At 36.4% G+C, this 15,946-nt stretch overlaps 1 protein-coding gene across 1 annotated transcript in view; it reads left to right on the plus strand.

Annotated features, from left to right (window-relative positions):
• TRIM37 (tripartite motif containing 37) overlaps positions 1–15,946 on the plus strand; it is a 129,989-nt gene that overhangs the window by 102,854 nt on the left and 11,189 nt on the right. The window contains 3 exon segments of the mRNA XM_030295180.1: positions 10,765–10,893; positions 11,250–11,439; positions 13,496–13,614. Of these exon segments, the coding sequence (XP_030151040.1) occupies positions 10,765–10,893; positions 11,250–11,439; positions 13,496–13,614 (438 nt within the window).

Consider the following 15,946-nt stretch of genomic DNA (forward strand, 5'->3'; position numbering starts at 1 on the left):
AATTCTCCTAAAATAATCATGACAGTTCAATAGAAAAAGGATTGTAAAAGGGGGCGTCTGGGTGGCTCAGTTGGTTAAGCATCTAGCTTCAGTTCAGGTCATGATCTCACAGTTTGTGGGTTTGAGCCCCACATTGGGCTCTGTGCTGACAGCTTGGAGCCTAGAGGCTGTGTCTCCCTCTCTTTCTGCCCCTCCTCTGCTTTCACTGTCTCAGTCTCTCTCAAAAAATAAATAAAACATTAAAAAACTAAAAAAAATTATCTTGAAAAATGAGTAAAAGTTATGATTAGGCTGTTAACATAAGAAAAAATACAAATGGACACTATACATCTCAATGGATACTCAGTCTCATCTAGTTGTCGAGGAAATGACAATCTAAAACCAACAGAAGAAATAATGCTTTTTGGATAGAGTTTTGCAAAAAGTTTTTGTTATATTTTTGCAAATACTTCCCTCCTGTTGTCACTGTTTTGTCTTTTTCTGCTAAACAAAAGTTTTACATTTTTAATTTTAGGTCTATTAATAGTATTTATGGGTTTGGGGCTTAATGTTTTTATTTGGAAGGCCTTTTCAACTCCAGGTTTATAAAAATGACCCTTGTTTTCTTATGGTGTTTTTTTTTTAACTTTTCAATGTTTGTATCATTATAACAAATATAATTTGTTTTTCATGATGATGTGTGAGGTAAGTTCATTGATTCCCCCCAAAAAAAACCATGTTTTTTGAAGAATCTAGTTCATCCAATAATATTTAGTGCATCCTTTATTAACAGACCCAAATTCCCATATTTGCATGATTCTGTTTTTAAATTCATTCATGGGGTTGAGTCATATGAAATTGCCAACATGCAACTGTTTTTGACCTGCAAGAACAGCAGTTTGATATTGTTCAACTGAATATTTGTTGTGTTATTAACTACTGTAGTTTCACAGTTTGTAGTACAGTAATTATTTGCCTTCATTTTGGTTTTGTTTTCAAAATATTCTTGATGGTTCTTGCACATTTACTCTTCCAGAAAAAGATTTTGACTGAAATTGCATTATTTCGTGCATTTAATAACACTTAATTTGGAAAATTGACATCTTTTCAGTTTTAAAACATTAACATCTGGGAATGTGGTATTTCTCCTATTTATTTTGGTCATTTCATAGTTTTAGTTTTCTTCGTGTAAGTTCTGTATCTGTCTTGTTATATTTATTTCCAGATAGGTTATAACTTAGGTTGCTATTGGGAATGGGATCTCTTTCCCCTCCATAATCTTTTCTAATTATTTGTCATAGTAGGAGGACTATTGTTTTTACATGTTTGTCTTGTATTTAGCCCACTTAGTGAAAATTTTAAAGCCGTAAGGTTTACAGTCAATTATCTAGAATTTTTAAGTAGATGATTGTATTATCAGCAAATAATCAGTTTATTCCTTTATTGCTTATTTACTTTTCATTTTGCACCATCTAGGTAGGCTAGGACCTCAAAACTATGTTAACTAATAGCAGTAGTAGAAATTTTTATTATGTTTTGAATTCTGTTTAGAAATTCCTTTCATTTTTTACTCAAGTACAAATTTTGCTATTTGTTTTAATAGTTTTTACTAAATTAAAAGACATCCTTCAGGGTTGCCTGGATGGCTCAGTTGGTTGAACACCCAGCTCTTGACTGCGGCCCAGGTCATAAGCTCACGGGTTCATGGGATCAGGCCTGCATCAGGCTCTGCACTGACTTGCTTGGGATTCTGTCTCCCCACTTCTCTCTGCTCCTCCCTTGCTTGTGCTCACTCCCTCTCTCTCAAAATAAATAAACTTTTTTTTTTTTTTTTTTAAAGATACATCTGGGCACCTAGATGGGTCAGTCAGTTTAGCTTCTGACTTTGGCTCAGGTCATGAACTCATGGTGCATGAGTTTGAGCCCTGTGTTGGGCTTTGTGCTGACAACTCAGAGCCTGGAGCCTGCTTCAGATTCTGTGTCTCCCTTTCTCTGCCCCTCCCCTGCTCACATTCTGTCTCTCTCTCTCTCAAAAATAAATAAGCAAAAAATTTTTTGTAAATGATACATCCTTCTATTGTTAATAATTACTATGTACAGTAAGTACCACTGTTTACTATAGGCTGGATATCATTCATAAGTCACATCCCAACAGCAACTCTGAGGCAAGTTGTTTTTATCCTCAATTTACAGATAGATAAACAGAGGCACAGGGCATTAAACAGTATTGTCAGAATTTCAGTGGTACTTGGCAGAGCAAAGAGCTTAAACCTCAGAGACTATGACTTTGACCATTATACCAAAGTACCTCTTTTTCTCCTTACTAAGAGGTTGTTTTTTGTTTATGAAGAAGTTGTATAGAATTATGCTTTTTTGGGCATCTGGCAAAATGATCATACTGTTTTTCCCATTACTTTGTTAACTTAGAGAATTACATTCTGTATCTAATGTTGACCATTCTTGAAATAGTAGATGAATCCTACTAGGTTTTGGTTATTTGTAATTGTTCTTAATATACTGAATATCAATATTCAGTTCACTAATATTTTACTTAGGATTCTTGACTATGGTAGCCATAAGTAAAATCGAGTTGTATTTTTGTTACATTATCCTTAACCAATTTGAATTCCAATTTTATGCCACTGAAGAAATTCAGAAGCTTTTGTCCTTTTCTGTTCTGTGAAATTGTTAAAATAACATCTTATCTGCTCCTTAAAAGTTTAATGAAACTCATTCATAAAACCATTTAGTAGTTCTTTCAGGGAAACAACTTTAAGAGCCTTTTTAATTTCTCTGTATTTATTGGTCTCATATTTCTCCTTCTTAAACCAGTTTCCATAATTAATTTTCCTAGAAAATTACTCATTTTATTAAATACTTAAATTTGTTGGTATATTTCACTTATTCTGATCTCTTAAATTGTAAAGAGTCCTCTGAATACAGGGTGTTAACTTTTTCACTTATATGTGTTTCCTTATTTTGTCCTTTGATTTGACTTGCTAGAGATTTGTCCATTTTATTTGTCTCTTCAAAGCCCTAGTTCTGGGGTTCCTGTGTGGCTTAGTCAGTTAAGCATCTGACTCTTGATCTTGGCTCAGGACATGATCTCACGGTTGTGAGTTTGAGCCCTGAGCCCTGCTTTGGGCTCCACACTGGGAGTGGAGCCTGCTTAAGATTCTCTCTCCCTCTCAGAAAAGACAAAACAAAACAAAAAAGACCAAAAGCAACAAAGACTAGAAAGGACCAGAGAACACACCAAAAACTCCCAACTCTACAGGCAATACAATGGCAATAAATTTGTATCTTTCAGTACTCACTCTATATGTCAATGGACTAAACGTTCCAATCAAAAGACATAGGGTGTCAGAATGGATAAGAAGACAAGATCCACCTGTATGCTGTTTACAAGAGACCCATTTTAGACCTAAAGACATCTTCAGATTGAAAGTAAGGGGACAGAGAACCATCTATCATGCTAATGGTCGTCAAAAGAAAGCTGGAATAGCCATGCTTGTATCAGATGATCTAGATTTTAAAATTAAGACTGTGACAAGAGATAAAGAAGGGCATTATATCATAATTAAGGGGTCTATACACTAAGAAGATCTAACAGTTTTAAACATTTATGCCTCCAAGGTGGGAGCACCCAAATATATAAATCAATTAATCACAAACATAAAGAAACTCATTGATAATAATACCATAATAGTAGGGGACTTCAACACCCCACTTACAGCAGCGGACAGATCATCTAAGCAGAAAATCAACAAGGAAACAATGGTTTTGAGTGACACACTGGACTGAATGGACTTAACAGATATGTTCGGAATATTTCATTCTAAAGCAGCAGAATACACATTCTTCTCGAGTGCACATGGAACATTCTCCAGAATAGATCGCATATTGGGACACAAATCAGCCCTCAGTAAGTACAAAAAAATCAAGATCATACTGTTCAGATCACAACACTGTGAAACTCAAAATCAGCTATAAGAAAAAAATTGGAAAGACAATACTTGGAGATTAACGAACCTCCTACTAAAGAATGAATGGGTTAACCAAGAAGTTAAAGAGGAGATTAAAAAGTACATGGAAGCCAATGAAAATGATAACACCATAGCCCAAAACCTCTGGGATGCAACAAAGGTAGTCATAAGAGGGAAGTATATAGCAATCCAGGCCTTCCTAAAGAAGGGAGAAAGGTCTCAGATATATAACCTAACCTAACACCTTAAAGAGCTGCAAAAAGAATAGCAAGTAAAACCCTAAAACAGCAGAAGACAGGAAATAATACAGATTACAGCAGAAATCAATGCTTTCGAAATTAAAAACAAACAAACAAACAAACAAAAAACCAGATCAATGAAACCAGGAGCTGATTCTTTGAAAGAATTAACAAAATTGATAAACCCTTAGCCAGTTTGATCAAAAAGAAAAGGGAAAGGACCCAAATAAATAAAATCAAGAATGAAAGAGGAGAGATCACAGCGAGCACTGCAGAAATACAAACAATAAGAATATAATGAACAATTACATGCCAATAAATTAGGCAGTCTGGATGAAATGGACAAATTCCTAGAAACATATGAAGTACCAAAACTGAAACAGGAAGAAATAGAAAATTTGAACAGACCCATAACCAGTAAAGAAATTGAATTAGTAATCAAAACTCTTCCAGAAAATAAGAGTCCACGGCCGGATGGCTTTCCAGGGGAATTCTACCAAATATTTAAAGAAGAGTTATACCTGTCCTTTTGAAGCTGTTCCAAAAAATAGAAATGGGAGGAAAACTTGCAAACTCATTCTATAAGGCCAACATTATGTTGATTCCAAAACCAGACCCCACTAAAAAGAACTACAGAAGAACTACAGACCCAATTTCTCTGATGAACATGGACGCAAAATCCTCAACAAGATACTAGCCAACCGGATCCAACTGTACATTAAAAGAATTATTCACCACAATCAAGTGGGATTTATACCTGGGGTGTAGGGCTGGTTCAGTATCCGCAAAACAATCAATGTGATACATTACATAAATAAAAGAAAGAATAAGAACCACATGATCCTCTCAATAGATGCAGAGAAGGCATTTGACAAAATACAGTATCCTTTCTTGGTAAAAACCTCCAAGAAAGTACAGATAAAAGGGTCATACTTCAAGATCATAAAAGCCATATATGAAACACCCACTGCTAATATCATCCTCAATGGGGAAAAACTGAGACTTTCCCCCTATGGCCAGGAACACGACAAGGATGTCCACTCTCACCACTACTATTCAGCACAGTATTGGAAGTCCTAGCTCCAGCAGTCTGACCACACAAAGAAATAAAAGGCATATAAATCAGCAAGGAGGAAGTCAAACTTTCACTCTTCACAGACATTATATGGAAAATTCAAAAGACTCCACCAAAAAACTGCTAGAACTGATCCATGAATTTAGCAAAGTCGCAGGATATAAAAGCGCACAGAAATCAGTTGAATTTATAATCACCAATATGGAGAAGCAGCAGAAAGAGAAATCAAAGAATTGATCCCATTTACAATTGCACCAAAACCCATAAAATACCTAGGAATAAACCTAACCAAAGAGGTGAAAAATCTATACACTAAAAAAACATAAAAACCTAAGAAAGAAATTGAAGATGACACATAAAAAATTGAAAAATATTCCCTGCTCATGGATTAGAATATAAATATTGTTAAGATGTCAATACTACACAAAGCAATCTACATGTTTAATGCAATCCTTATCAAAATAACACAACATGCTTCACAGAGCTAGAACAAACAATCGTAAAATTTGTATGGAACCAGAAAAGACTCCAAATAGCCAAAGCAATCCTGAAAAAGAAAACCAAAGCTGGAGGCATCATAATTCCAGACTTCAAGATGTATTAAAAAGCTGTAATCATCAAGACCGTATGGTACTGGCACAAAAACAGACACATAGATCAGTGGAACAGACTAAGGAATCCAGAAATGGACTCCCAAATGTATGGCCAGCTAATCTTTGACAAAGCAGGAAAGAATATCCAATGGAATAAAGACAATCCTTCAGCAAATGGTGTTGGGAAAACTGGGCAACGACATGCAGAAAAATGACCCTGGACCACTTTCTTACACCACATACAAAAATAAACTCAAAATGGATGAAAGACTTAAACGCTAGACAGAAAGCCATCAAAATCCTGGAGGAGAAGACAGGCAATAACCTCTCTGACCTCAGCCAGAGCAACTTCTTACTCAACATGTCTCTGGAGGCAAGGGAAACAAATACAAAAATGAACTACTGGGACCACCTCATCAAGATAAAAAGCTTCTGCACAGCAAAGGAAACAGTCAGCAAAACTAAAAGGCAGCTGACAGAATAGAAGATGTTTGCATATGACATATCAGATAAAGGATCAGTATCCAAAAATCTATAAAGAACTTACCAAACTCAACACCCAAAAAAAAATCCAATGAAGAAATGGGCAAAAGACATGAATAGAAACTTTTCCAAAGAAAACACCAAGATGGCTAACAGACACATGAAAAGATGCTCACAGCACCACTCACCATCAGGGAAATACAAATCAAAACCACAATTAGATGCCACTTCACACCTGTCAGAATGGCCAAAATTAACAACTTGGGCAATAACAGATGTTGGTGAGGATGTGGAGAAAGAGGCACCGTTTTGAACTGCTGGTGGGAATGCAAACTGGTGCAGCCACTCTGGAAAACAGTATGGAGGTTCCTCAAAAAAATTAAAACTAGAACTGCCCTACAACCCAGCAATTGCACTACTAGGTATTTATCCAGGGGATACAGGTGTGCTGTTTTGCAGGGGCACATGCACCCCGATGTTTATAGCAGCACTAAGAGCCAAAGTATGGAAAGAGCCCAAATGTCCACCAGTGGATGAATGGATAAAGAAGATATGGTGTGTGTATACACACACACACACATACATACATACATACATACATACATATATATACATACACACACACACGATGGAGTATTATTTGGCAGTCAAGAAGAATGAAATCCTGCCATTTGCAACAACGTGGATGGAAATAGAGTGTATTATGTTAAGCAAAATTAAAGAAAGACAAATATATGACTTCTCTCGTGTGGAATTTAAGATACAAAACAGATGAACATAAGGGAAGGGAAGCAAAAATAATATAAAAACAGGGAGGGGGACAAAACACAAGAGACTCTTAAATACAGAGAACAAACAGGGTTGCTGGAGGGGTTTTGGGTGGGGAGGGATGGGCTAAATGGGCAAGGGACATTAAGGAAGACACCTGCTGGGATGAGCACTGGGTGTTTTTTTTTTTTTTTTTTTTTTTATTTATTTTTGGGACAGAGAGAGACAGAGCATGAACGGGGGAGGGGCAGAGAGAGAGGGGGACACAGAATCAGAAACAGGCTCCGAGCCATCAGCCCAGAGCCTGACGCGGGGCTCGAACTCACGGACCGTGAGATCGTGACCTGGCTGAAGTCGGACGCTTAACCGACTGCGCCACCCAGGCGCCCCAGCACTGGGTGTTTTATGTAGAGGATGAATCACTGGGTCCTACTCTTGAAATCATTATTGCATTATATGCTGACTAATTTGGATGTAAATTAAAAAAAAAAAAAATTCCCTCTCTCTGCCCCTCCCGCACTGGCACAGTCTCTTATTAAAAAAAAAAAAAAAGGCCTAGTTCTTAGATTGATTTCATCTGTTATCTTCTGCCTTTTTATTACATTAAATTCTACCTTTGTTTCTATTAATGCATTAATATAATGCATTATTGGTTAAGGATCATATTATAATTTATATATACATTGTAGAGGAAAAATTTGTCTTAATATTTTCTCACATCTTCTTCAAGTGTACAGTTCAACAGTTTTTAATATAGACACAAGGTTGTGTGATGATCACCATTATCTAGAACACTGTCTAGAACATTTCATCACCTTTCTCCCCAAAAACTCCATTCCCGTAAACAGTCACTCTATTTTTCCCTCTCACTGAACCCTGGTAACCTCTAGTATATTTTCTCTGCATGGTTTTACTTCTTCTGGAGTTTCACATAATAGAATCATATAATATGAGGCCTTTTGTGTCTGGCTTCTTTCACTTAGCATAACATTTTCAAGGGTCATCAGTGTTGTAGCATGTATTATTTCATTCCTTTTTATTGCTGAATCACAACTTCATTGTATGTGTACTGTTTTGTTTACCTACTTATCAGTTGATAGGCATCATGTAATGTTTTTCCACTTTTTGGCTCTTATGAATAATAGTCCTGTGAACCTTCATGAACATGTTTTTGTGTGGGCATATGTATTTTTATTTATCTTGCATATATGCTTAGGAGTAGAATTGGGTTATACGGGAACTTTTTGAGGCATTACCATAACTGTTTCCAAAGCAGCTGCACCATTTTAAATTCCCATTCAGTTTCTAATTGGAACCCAGTTGAAGGTTCCAATTTCTCCATTCTTGCCAACTGTTGTTATTGTCCATGTTTTTCTTTCTTTTCTTTTTTTTCTTTTCTTTTCTTTTCTTTCTTTCTTTCTTTCTTTCTTTCTTTCTTTCTTTCTTTCTTTCTTTCTTTCTTTCCCTTTGTCCAGTGTATTGTCAAAAATTAATTGACTATAAATATAAGGGTTTATTTCTGGACTCTCAATTCTGTTCCAATGATCTATATTTCTGTCTTTACACCAGTATACCATATAGTTTGGGTTAATGTAATTTTACAGCAAGTTTTGAAATCAGAAGTGTGAATACTCCATTCAAGATGTTTTTGGGTATTCTGGATTTTTTCATATGAATTTAGAATCAGCACACCAATTTGTGCAATGAGAAAGAATTACTGGTGATAGGTATTAAAGAGGGTGCTTTTTGGGATGAGCACTGGATGTTATATGTAAGAGATGAATCACTGGGTTCTACTCCTGAAGCCAAGACTGCACTCTGTGTTAACTAATTTGAATTTAAATTGAAAAAACAACTAAATTGAATTTAAATTGTATAACCCCAAAGGAGAAGGAGAAGAAAAAAGACCATTGGAATTTTTATAGGGATTGTGTTAAATTTGTAGATCAATTTTGGAAGTGTTGCTGTGTTAACAATATTAAGTCTTCCCATCAATGAACACAATATTTTTCCCATCTTTCTTTTTTTCTTTTTTTTAAAAAATTTTTTTTTTCTTTTTTAAATTTTACCTCCAAATTAGTTAGCATATAGTGCAACAATGATTTCAGGAGTAGATTCCTTAGTGCCCCTTATCCATTTAGCCCATCCCCCTCCCACAATCCCTCCAGTAACCCTCAGTTTGTTCTACATATTTATGAGTCTCTTCTGTTTTGTCCCCCTCCCTGTTTTTATATTAGTTTTGTTTCCCTTCCCTTATGTTCATCTGTTTTGTCTCTTAAAGTCCTCATATGAATGACATCATATGATTTTTGTCTTTCTCTGACTAATTTCACTTAGCATAATACCCTCCAGTTCCATCCACGTAGTTGCAAATAGCAAGATTTCATTCTTTTTGATTGCTGAATAATACTCCATTATATATATATACACCACATTTTCTTTATTCATCCATCGATGGACATTTGGGCTCTTACCATACTTTGGCTATTGTTGATAGTGTTGCTATAAACATGGGGGTGCATGTGTCCCTTCGAAACAGCACACCTGTATCCTGTGGATAAATGCCTACTAGTGCGATTGCTGGGTCGTAGGGTAGTTCTATTTTTAGTTTTTTGAGGAACCTTCATACTGTTTTCCAGAGTGGCTGCACCAGCTTGCACTCCCACCATCTTTTTTTTTTTTTTTTTTAATTTTCTTCCTTTATTTATTTTGAGAGAGAGAGAGTGCAAGCAGGGGAGGGGCAAAGAGAGAGGGAGAGAGAGAATCTGAAGCAGGCTCTGCACCATCAGCACAGAGCCTGACATAGGGCTCAGTCCCACAAACTGCGAGATATGACCTGAACCCAAATCAAGAGTCAGATGCTTAACCAACTGAACCACCCAGGTGCCCCTGATTAAGTAAGATGCAAATTTTTCCATCTTTTTTGTCTCTTAACAGTGTTTGATAGTTTCCAGTGTACGAGTCTTAATGTTTATTAAATTTTTTTCCTAAGTATTTTATTCTGTTTGATGCTATTGTAAATAAAATTGTTTACTTAATTTCATTCTTGGGTTGTTCTTTGCTGATCTATAAAAAGACAATCAGTTTTTGGTCTTACATTCTGCTACCTTGCTGATCTCGTTTATTACCTTTAAATGCATGTCTTCTGCTTACTCTTTATTTTTATTCTTCTTCTAGTTTTTTGAGTGCATATTAGGTCACTTAGTTTCATTTTTTCCTAATTCATTATAAGGCTATATACATTTTCCCCAATTATTGTCTTAGCCACAAACATCTTGAAATATTTGTGGTTCATTTTTAATTCATTGATTTTCTTTTTAATCCAATAATTTACAATTTTCAAGTGTTTGGAGGGTTATCTTTTTGTTGTTAATACTTTGGCATTGAGATTGGAGTTCATATCTGGTAGGATTTTTCTTTTGGAGTTTACTGATATTTTTCTGGTCTTGCTTCATGAGTAGCAAAATAGGAATGCTTTTTGTGTATAACCCCAAATAAACCATTTGGGACCACAGTGTCCTGGGTTTTTTGGACACAGTAGATAGAATACCTTCCATAAGATTAGTCTTCACCTAAGTCCCTGCATAGTGAGTCTTATGCTATTTTACCTTATTCAAAGATATTTTTAAATGTCTTTGCAGCCACAAATAAGAAGAGTAATTCACCCAAGCCAGCTCGGTCCAGTATAGCAGGTAGTCTGTCACTTCGAAGAGCAATAGACTCTGGGGAAAATAGCCGTTCAAAGGGAGACTGTCAAACTCTGTCTGAAGGTAAATTTGGAGAGTTCAGAATGTAATTTCAGTGTGTAGATGTTTGTTATTTGAAATTGATGTTATGGTATAGGTAGATTTAGATGTTTAAAGGCACCAGCAGTGCTGAAACTTGATTTGAAAGTTCTTGATCTCCCAAAAACAGACCCGTCAGTAATAAAATGCAATCATTAGACTCATATTCTGGACTCCTTAATTTTAAATACCTGGCATCAAAAAAAAACCTGGGATATGTCTTTAAATTGGCTTTGAGTCTTCCGGCAGTTTAAAAATGTGTATGTAGTGAGACATTCTAAAGTGGAAACTAGAGAACTTTTGTTTGCCTTCTTTCAGAGCATCCCATTTCTTTTCTGTAGGTTCCCCAGGAAGCTCTCAGTCTGGGAGCAGGCATAGTTCTCCCCGAGCCTTAACACATGGCAGTATCGGTGATATTCTGCCTAAATCCGAAGACCGGCAGTGTCAAGCTTTGGATTCAGATGCTGTTGTGGTTGCAGTTTTCAATGGTTTACCTGCTGTTGAGAAAAGGAGGAAAATGGTCACCTTGGGGTAAGTTCTTTTGTTTATGTAGTGGAATAATTGCCAATAGCTTTATTCAATAGCACTTCTTAAGTCTATATCATAATGAATAAAATAAATTTCTACTTCGTTAATTTTTTGGCAGATATAAAGTTTATTTGTTGTATTAAAATCTAAAGTACCAGAGACCCTACTTTCTTTTCTTAGTGGAATGAAATGAGATGTTATTAGAAGTTCTGTTATGTTAGAAATCACTGAAGTTAAGAGAATAATATTGTGTAACCTTGTGTGAATTCTGCCTTGTGAGTTTTTGTTGTGTGTGTCAGCTCTTTAAAAATTTATTTTACTTTATTTTTTTATTTTTTTATTTTTTCTATCTGCTCCACATTTTTTTTAATTAAAAAAAATTTTTTTTTAACCTTTATTTATTATTGACAGACAGAGAGACACAGAGCATGAGCAGGGGAGGGGCAGAGAGAGGGGGAGACACAGAATCCGAAGCGGGGCTTGAACTCACAAACTGTGAGATCATAACCTGGGCCAAAGTCGGTCGCTTAACCGACTGAGCCATCCAGGCGCCCCTGCTCCACATTTTTTAAGACACTTGTGCTAGGCTACATTATGTCATAGATCTTCTATGCATGTTTTGTACAGAACAAAGCAATTCTAGCGTTTTTATTTTTAACACTGCTTTTGTACTTTCACTTTTTTTCTCTTCTGTTATGAAAATGTCTGCAAAACTCATAGTTGGAATTTCTCAAAAGGATATACTATCTGGTAGTCATCACCTTTATCTCTCACCTGGGAAACAAAAACTCACATCCCAGCCACGTCAATTAAAATTTTACCAATTAAAAAGATTAAGTGATTATGGGATATATTGTCTGTGAATGTGCTAGATGAGCCCTTAATACCCATCTGCTGATCTATTTTATGGATATTAAATATATTTCTAAATTTAAACAATGGAATAGTTCTACCTTGGAGACTTTGAAAATGATTTTGAATTAGAGAGAGAATAACATCCCTTAAATTTACTTAATTTTATATAGTTTTAAGGTCTGGATAATTACCAAATGTAAAGAACAGTTGGTATGATTTAGTTTTCTGATTTAGCTCCAGTTTAAGCAGTGGAAAGGTGTTATAATTATTAGATGTTATCTTGTCCTCCCCATTACCTAGCCTGATTTTATACGTATTCCATATTCACGTGGCAGCTACAACCAGCTTTTATATTTTGTTTGTTATGGAGATATTTATATCTGCCTTGAGTCATAACAATTAAATATTTATGAACGTAGGCTTTTTTCTAGACTGTAAAATCCTTTATAAATATCTGCAGCCCTTAGCTTTAACCCTCACTTTACAGTTAATTGTATCACTAGCCTGGCTTATGTGATGTTTTCTAGTTTGTGTCTTTTTTTTCCCTTCCCTAATTTATAGTAGTTTGTAAGCAAAAACTTTAAATACTAATAATAAGTGGTTAAAAATGGAAGTAAGAAAAGAATATTAAGTGAAAATTTCCCCATCTTTGTCTCCCATCTGCTTAGTTTTCCAACCCCCTGCCCACACACTTCCCTGCTGTTTTTAATTTTTTATATATGCTGTGTTTTTTCAGTTCTTATGCATATTTAAGCAACTGTGACTATATAGCTTTTTTAGTACATAAAGCACACCTTATTTTCTCAGTAATATATCTCAAAAGTCTTTCTATATTAGTAAGAACTTATTATTTAGGACTTCTGTTTTTATCTTTTAATCAGAATTATTATTGAGATAATTATATATTCACATGCAGTTCTAAGAAATAAAACAGAGAGATCCTATATACACCTTACGTACTTCCCTCTAATGATAACATTTTGCAAAACTGATACAATATCACAACCAGGATATGACATTGATACAGTCCACCATTTTCTAATCTTTTATTGTGAATCTTCTATTGGATTTTTTAAAAAATAAAACACTAGTGCCATATACCCTACTTAGTTTCATACTCAGTTTCAGGACAAGAAGAAAATGTAGATTATTGTATCGCTGACTAGTTACACAAAAATATCAGGTTGTTTTCTCCCTCTTTGAGGGCTACTGCTAAAGGTGGTCGTCTGGAAGGAATGCAGATGACTGATTTGGAAAATAATTCTGAAACTGGGGAATTACAGCCTGTCCTACCTGAAGGAGCTTCAGCTGCACCTGAGGAAGGTATGGAATGATAAAGTCATAATTAGGTGGAAGGTGAGAATAATGATCTTTTTTTTGGTGTTGGTGTTGGGGGGTAGTTAAGTTATTGAGACATTGCTATCCAACATGGTTGATCTGAATACAGCATTTATTGTGCCACTGAATTTAATTTACTAGGACATCGAGCACACAGGAAGGCAAAATGGATAATTGGGTACATAAAAGGACACATCTTACTTAGATGGGACATTTGCAGGAGGGTGAGGGGAATCTATAGACAGTTCATCTACTCATTCACATCTCATTCAATTAATGTGTTAAGCCATCTATATGATAGGAATTGAGTTTTCTAGATATGCAAAGAAGAGATTAGATATGTTCACAGGCTTAGGGGAAGGCATGCACAAAATTATAGATTATTATATATAATATAATTATAATGTTAATTGTTAAGTACTTTGTCGGGTTCGTCCTTCCTTCCTTCCTTCCTTCCTTCCTTCCTTCCTTCCTTCCTTCCTTCCTTTTGTTTTTTGAGAGAGAGAGAGAAAGCATCTAAGCGAGAGAGGGGGGCAAAGGTAGAGGAAGAGAGAATCTCAGGCAGGCTCCACGCTTAGCACAGAGCCTGGTGTGACACTCAATCCCATGACCATGGGATCATGACTAGAGCTGAAATCAAGAGTTGGATACTCAACTGACTGAGCCACCCAGGCGCCCCAGTACTTTGTCTTTTAAAGACAGTCTTTTTTTTTTTTTTTTTTTTAAATTTTTTTTTTTTTTTTCAACGTTTATTTATTTTTGGGACAGAGAGAGACAGAGCATGAACAGGGGAGGGGCAGAGAGAGAGGGAGACACAGAATTGGAAACAGGCTCCAGGCTCCGAGCCATCAGCCCAGAGCCCGACGCGGGGCTCGAACTCACGGACCGCGAGATCGTGACCTGGCTGAAGTCGGACGCTTAGCCGACTGCGCCACCCAGGCGCCCCTTAAAGACAGTCTTAAAAAACGAAGGGGTACCTGGGTGGCTCAGTTGGTTAAGTGCACGACTCTTGATCTCGGCTCAAGTCATGACCTTCACAGTTCATCGGATCAAGCCCTGTGTTGGGCTCTGTGCTGAGTGTGGAGCCTGCTTGAGATCATTTCTCCCTCTCCCCCACTTGCTCACTCATAAAAAGTAAAATAAAATAAACTTAAAAAATAATAAAAGGCAGTCTTGATTAAATGTTTGTATTCCAAACTTTAACCATTTAAAAACTCTTTTGGGGCTTTTGAGTGGCTCAGTTGATTGAGCCTTTGACTCTTGGTTTTGGCTTAGGTCATGATCCCAGGGTTGTGGGATTGAGCCCCACATTGGCCTCAATCAATCAAATCAATTTCTCTCTCTCTTTCTCTCTCTCTCCCCCCCCCTCTCAAAATAAGTAAATAAAAATTAAAAATCTTAAAAAAAAATCCATTATGGTAACTGATTTCAACTCTGCCAATTCATTCTCAGTTACATTACTAGTATTCTTCTACATGTTCCTCCAGGTTCATTATTCTTTATTTAAAAGCATAGAAGACATTTTGTAATTTTGAGTAACAGAAGGTGTTCTGTGTGTTTTTACCATTGCTGTGTCCTTTATATGTCAGCAGAAAAGGATGTCAACTTTGACATTGATTTTTTTTCCCCCGTTTCTTACTGAAACTCTGCCGCCTTCCACCTCTGCACTTATTTGAATTTCAATGATTGATGAATTGCTGTAGCATGCAGGTGCCACCATATACCTCTGGCTGCCCTGTGAGAGGGTGTAGGAGTGGTGGCATTTCAGGTTTTTCCCTTTTAGTTGGTGGAGCACAGCATTATTTGCGTTTTGGCAGCAGCATTATTTCAATAGAAGAGACTAAATGAAAAGGATTTTTATTATTTTTTTCTTTTTATATTAAGTTTATTTTGAGAGATACAAAGGCAGCATGAGTAGGAGAGGGACAGAGAGAGAGGGCAAGAGAGCAGATCCCAAGCAAGCTTTGCATTGCCTGCGCAGAGCCCGATGTGGGGTTCAAACTCATGAAACTGTGAGATCATGACTTGACTTGAAGCCGAGTCGGACGCTTAACCGACTGAAACACCCAGGCAGCCAAAAAGAATTTTTTAACGTTTATTTATTCTTGAGAGACAGAGCATGAGCATGAGAGCGGCAGAGAGAGAGGGAGACACAGAATCTGAAGCAGGCTCCAGGCTCTGAGCTATCAGCACAGAGCCTGACGCGGGGCTCGAACCCACAAATGGTGAGATCATGACCTGAGCTGATGTCGAATGCTTAGCCGGCTAAACCACCCAGGCGCCCCAGCGCCTGAAAGGATTTTTAAAGTGAAGTATT

This window comes from Lynx canadensis, chromosome E1, assembly GCF_007474595.2.
Source record: "Lynx canadensis isolate LIC74 chromosome E1, mLynCan4.pri.v2, whole genome shotgun sequence".
Taxonomy (NCBI): domain Eukaryota; kingdom Metazoa; phylum Chordata; class Mammalia; order Carnivora; family Felidae; genus Lynx; species Lynx canadensis.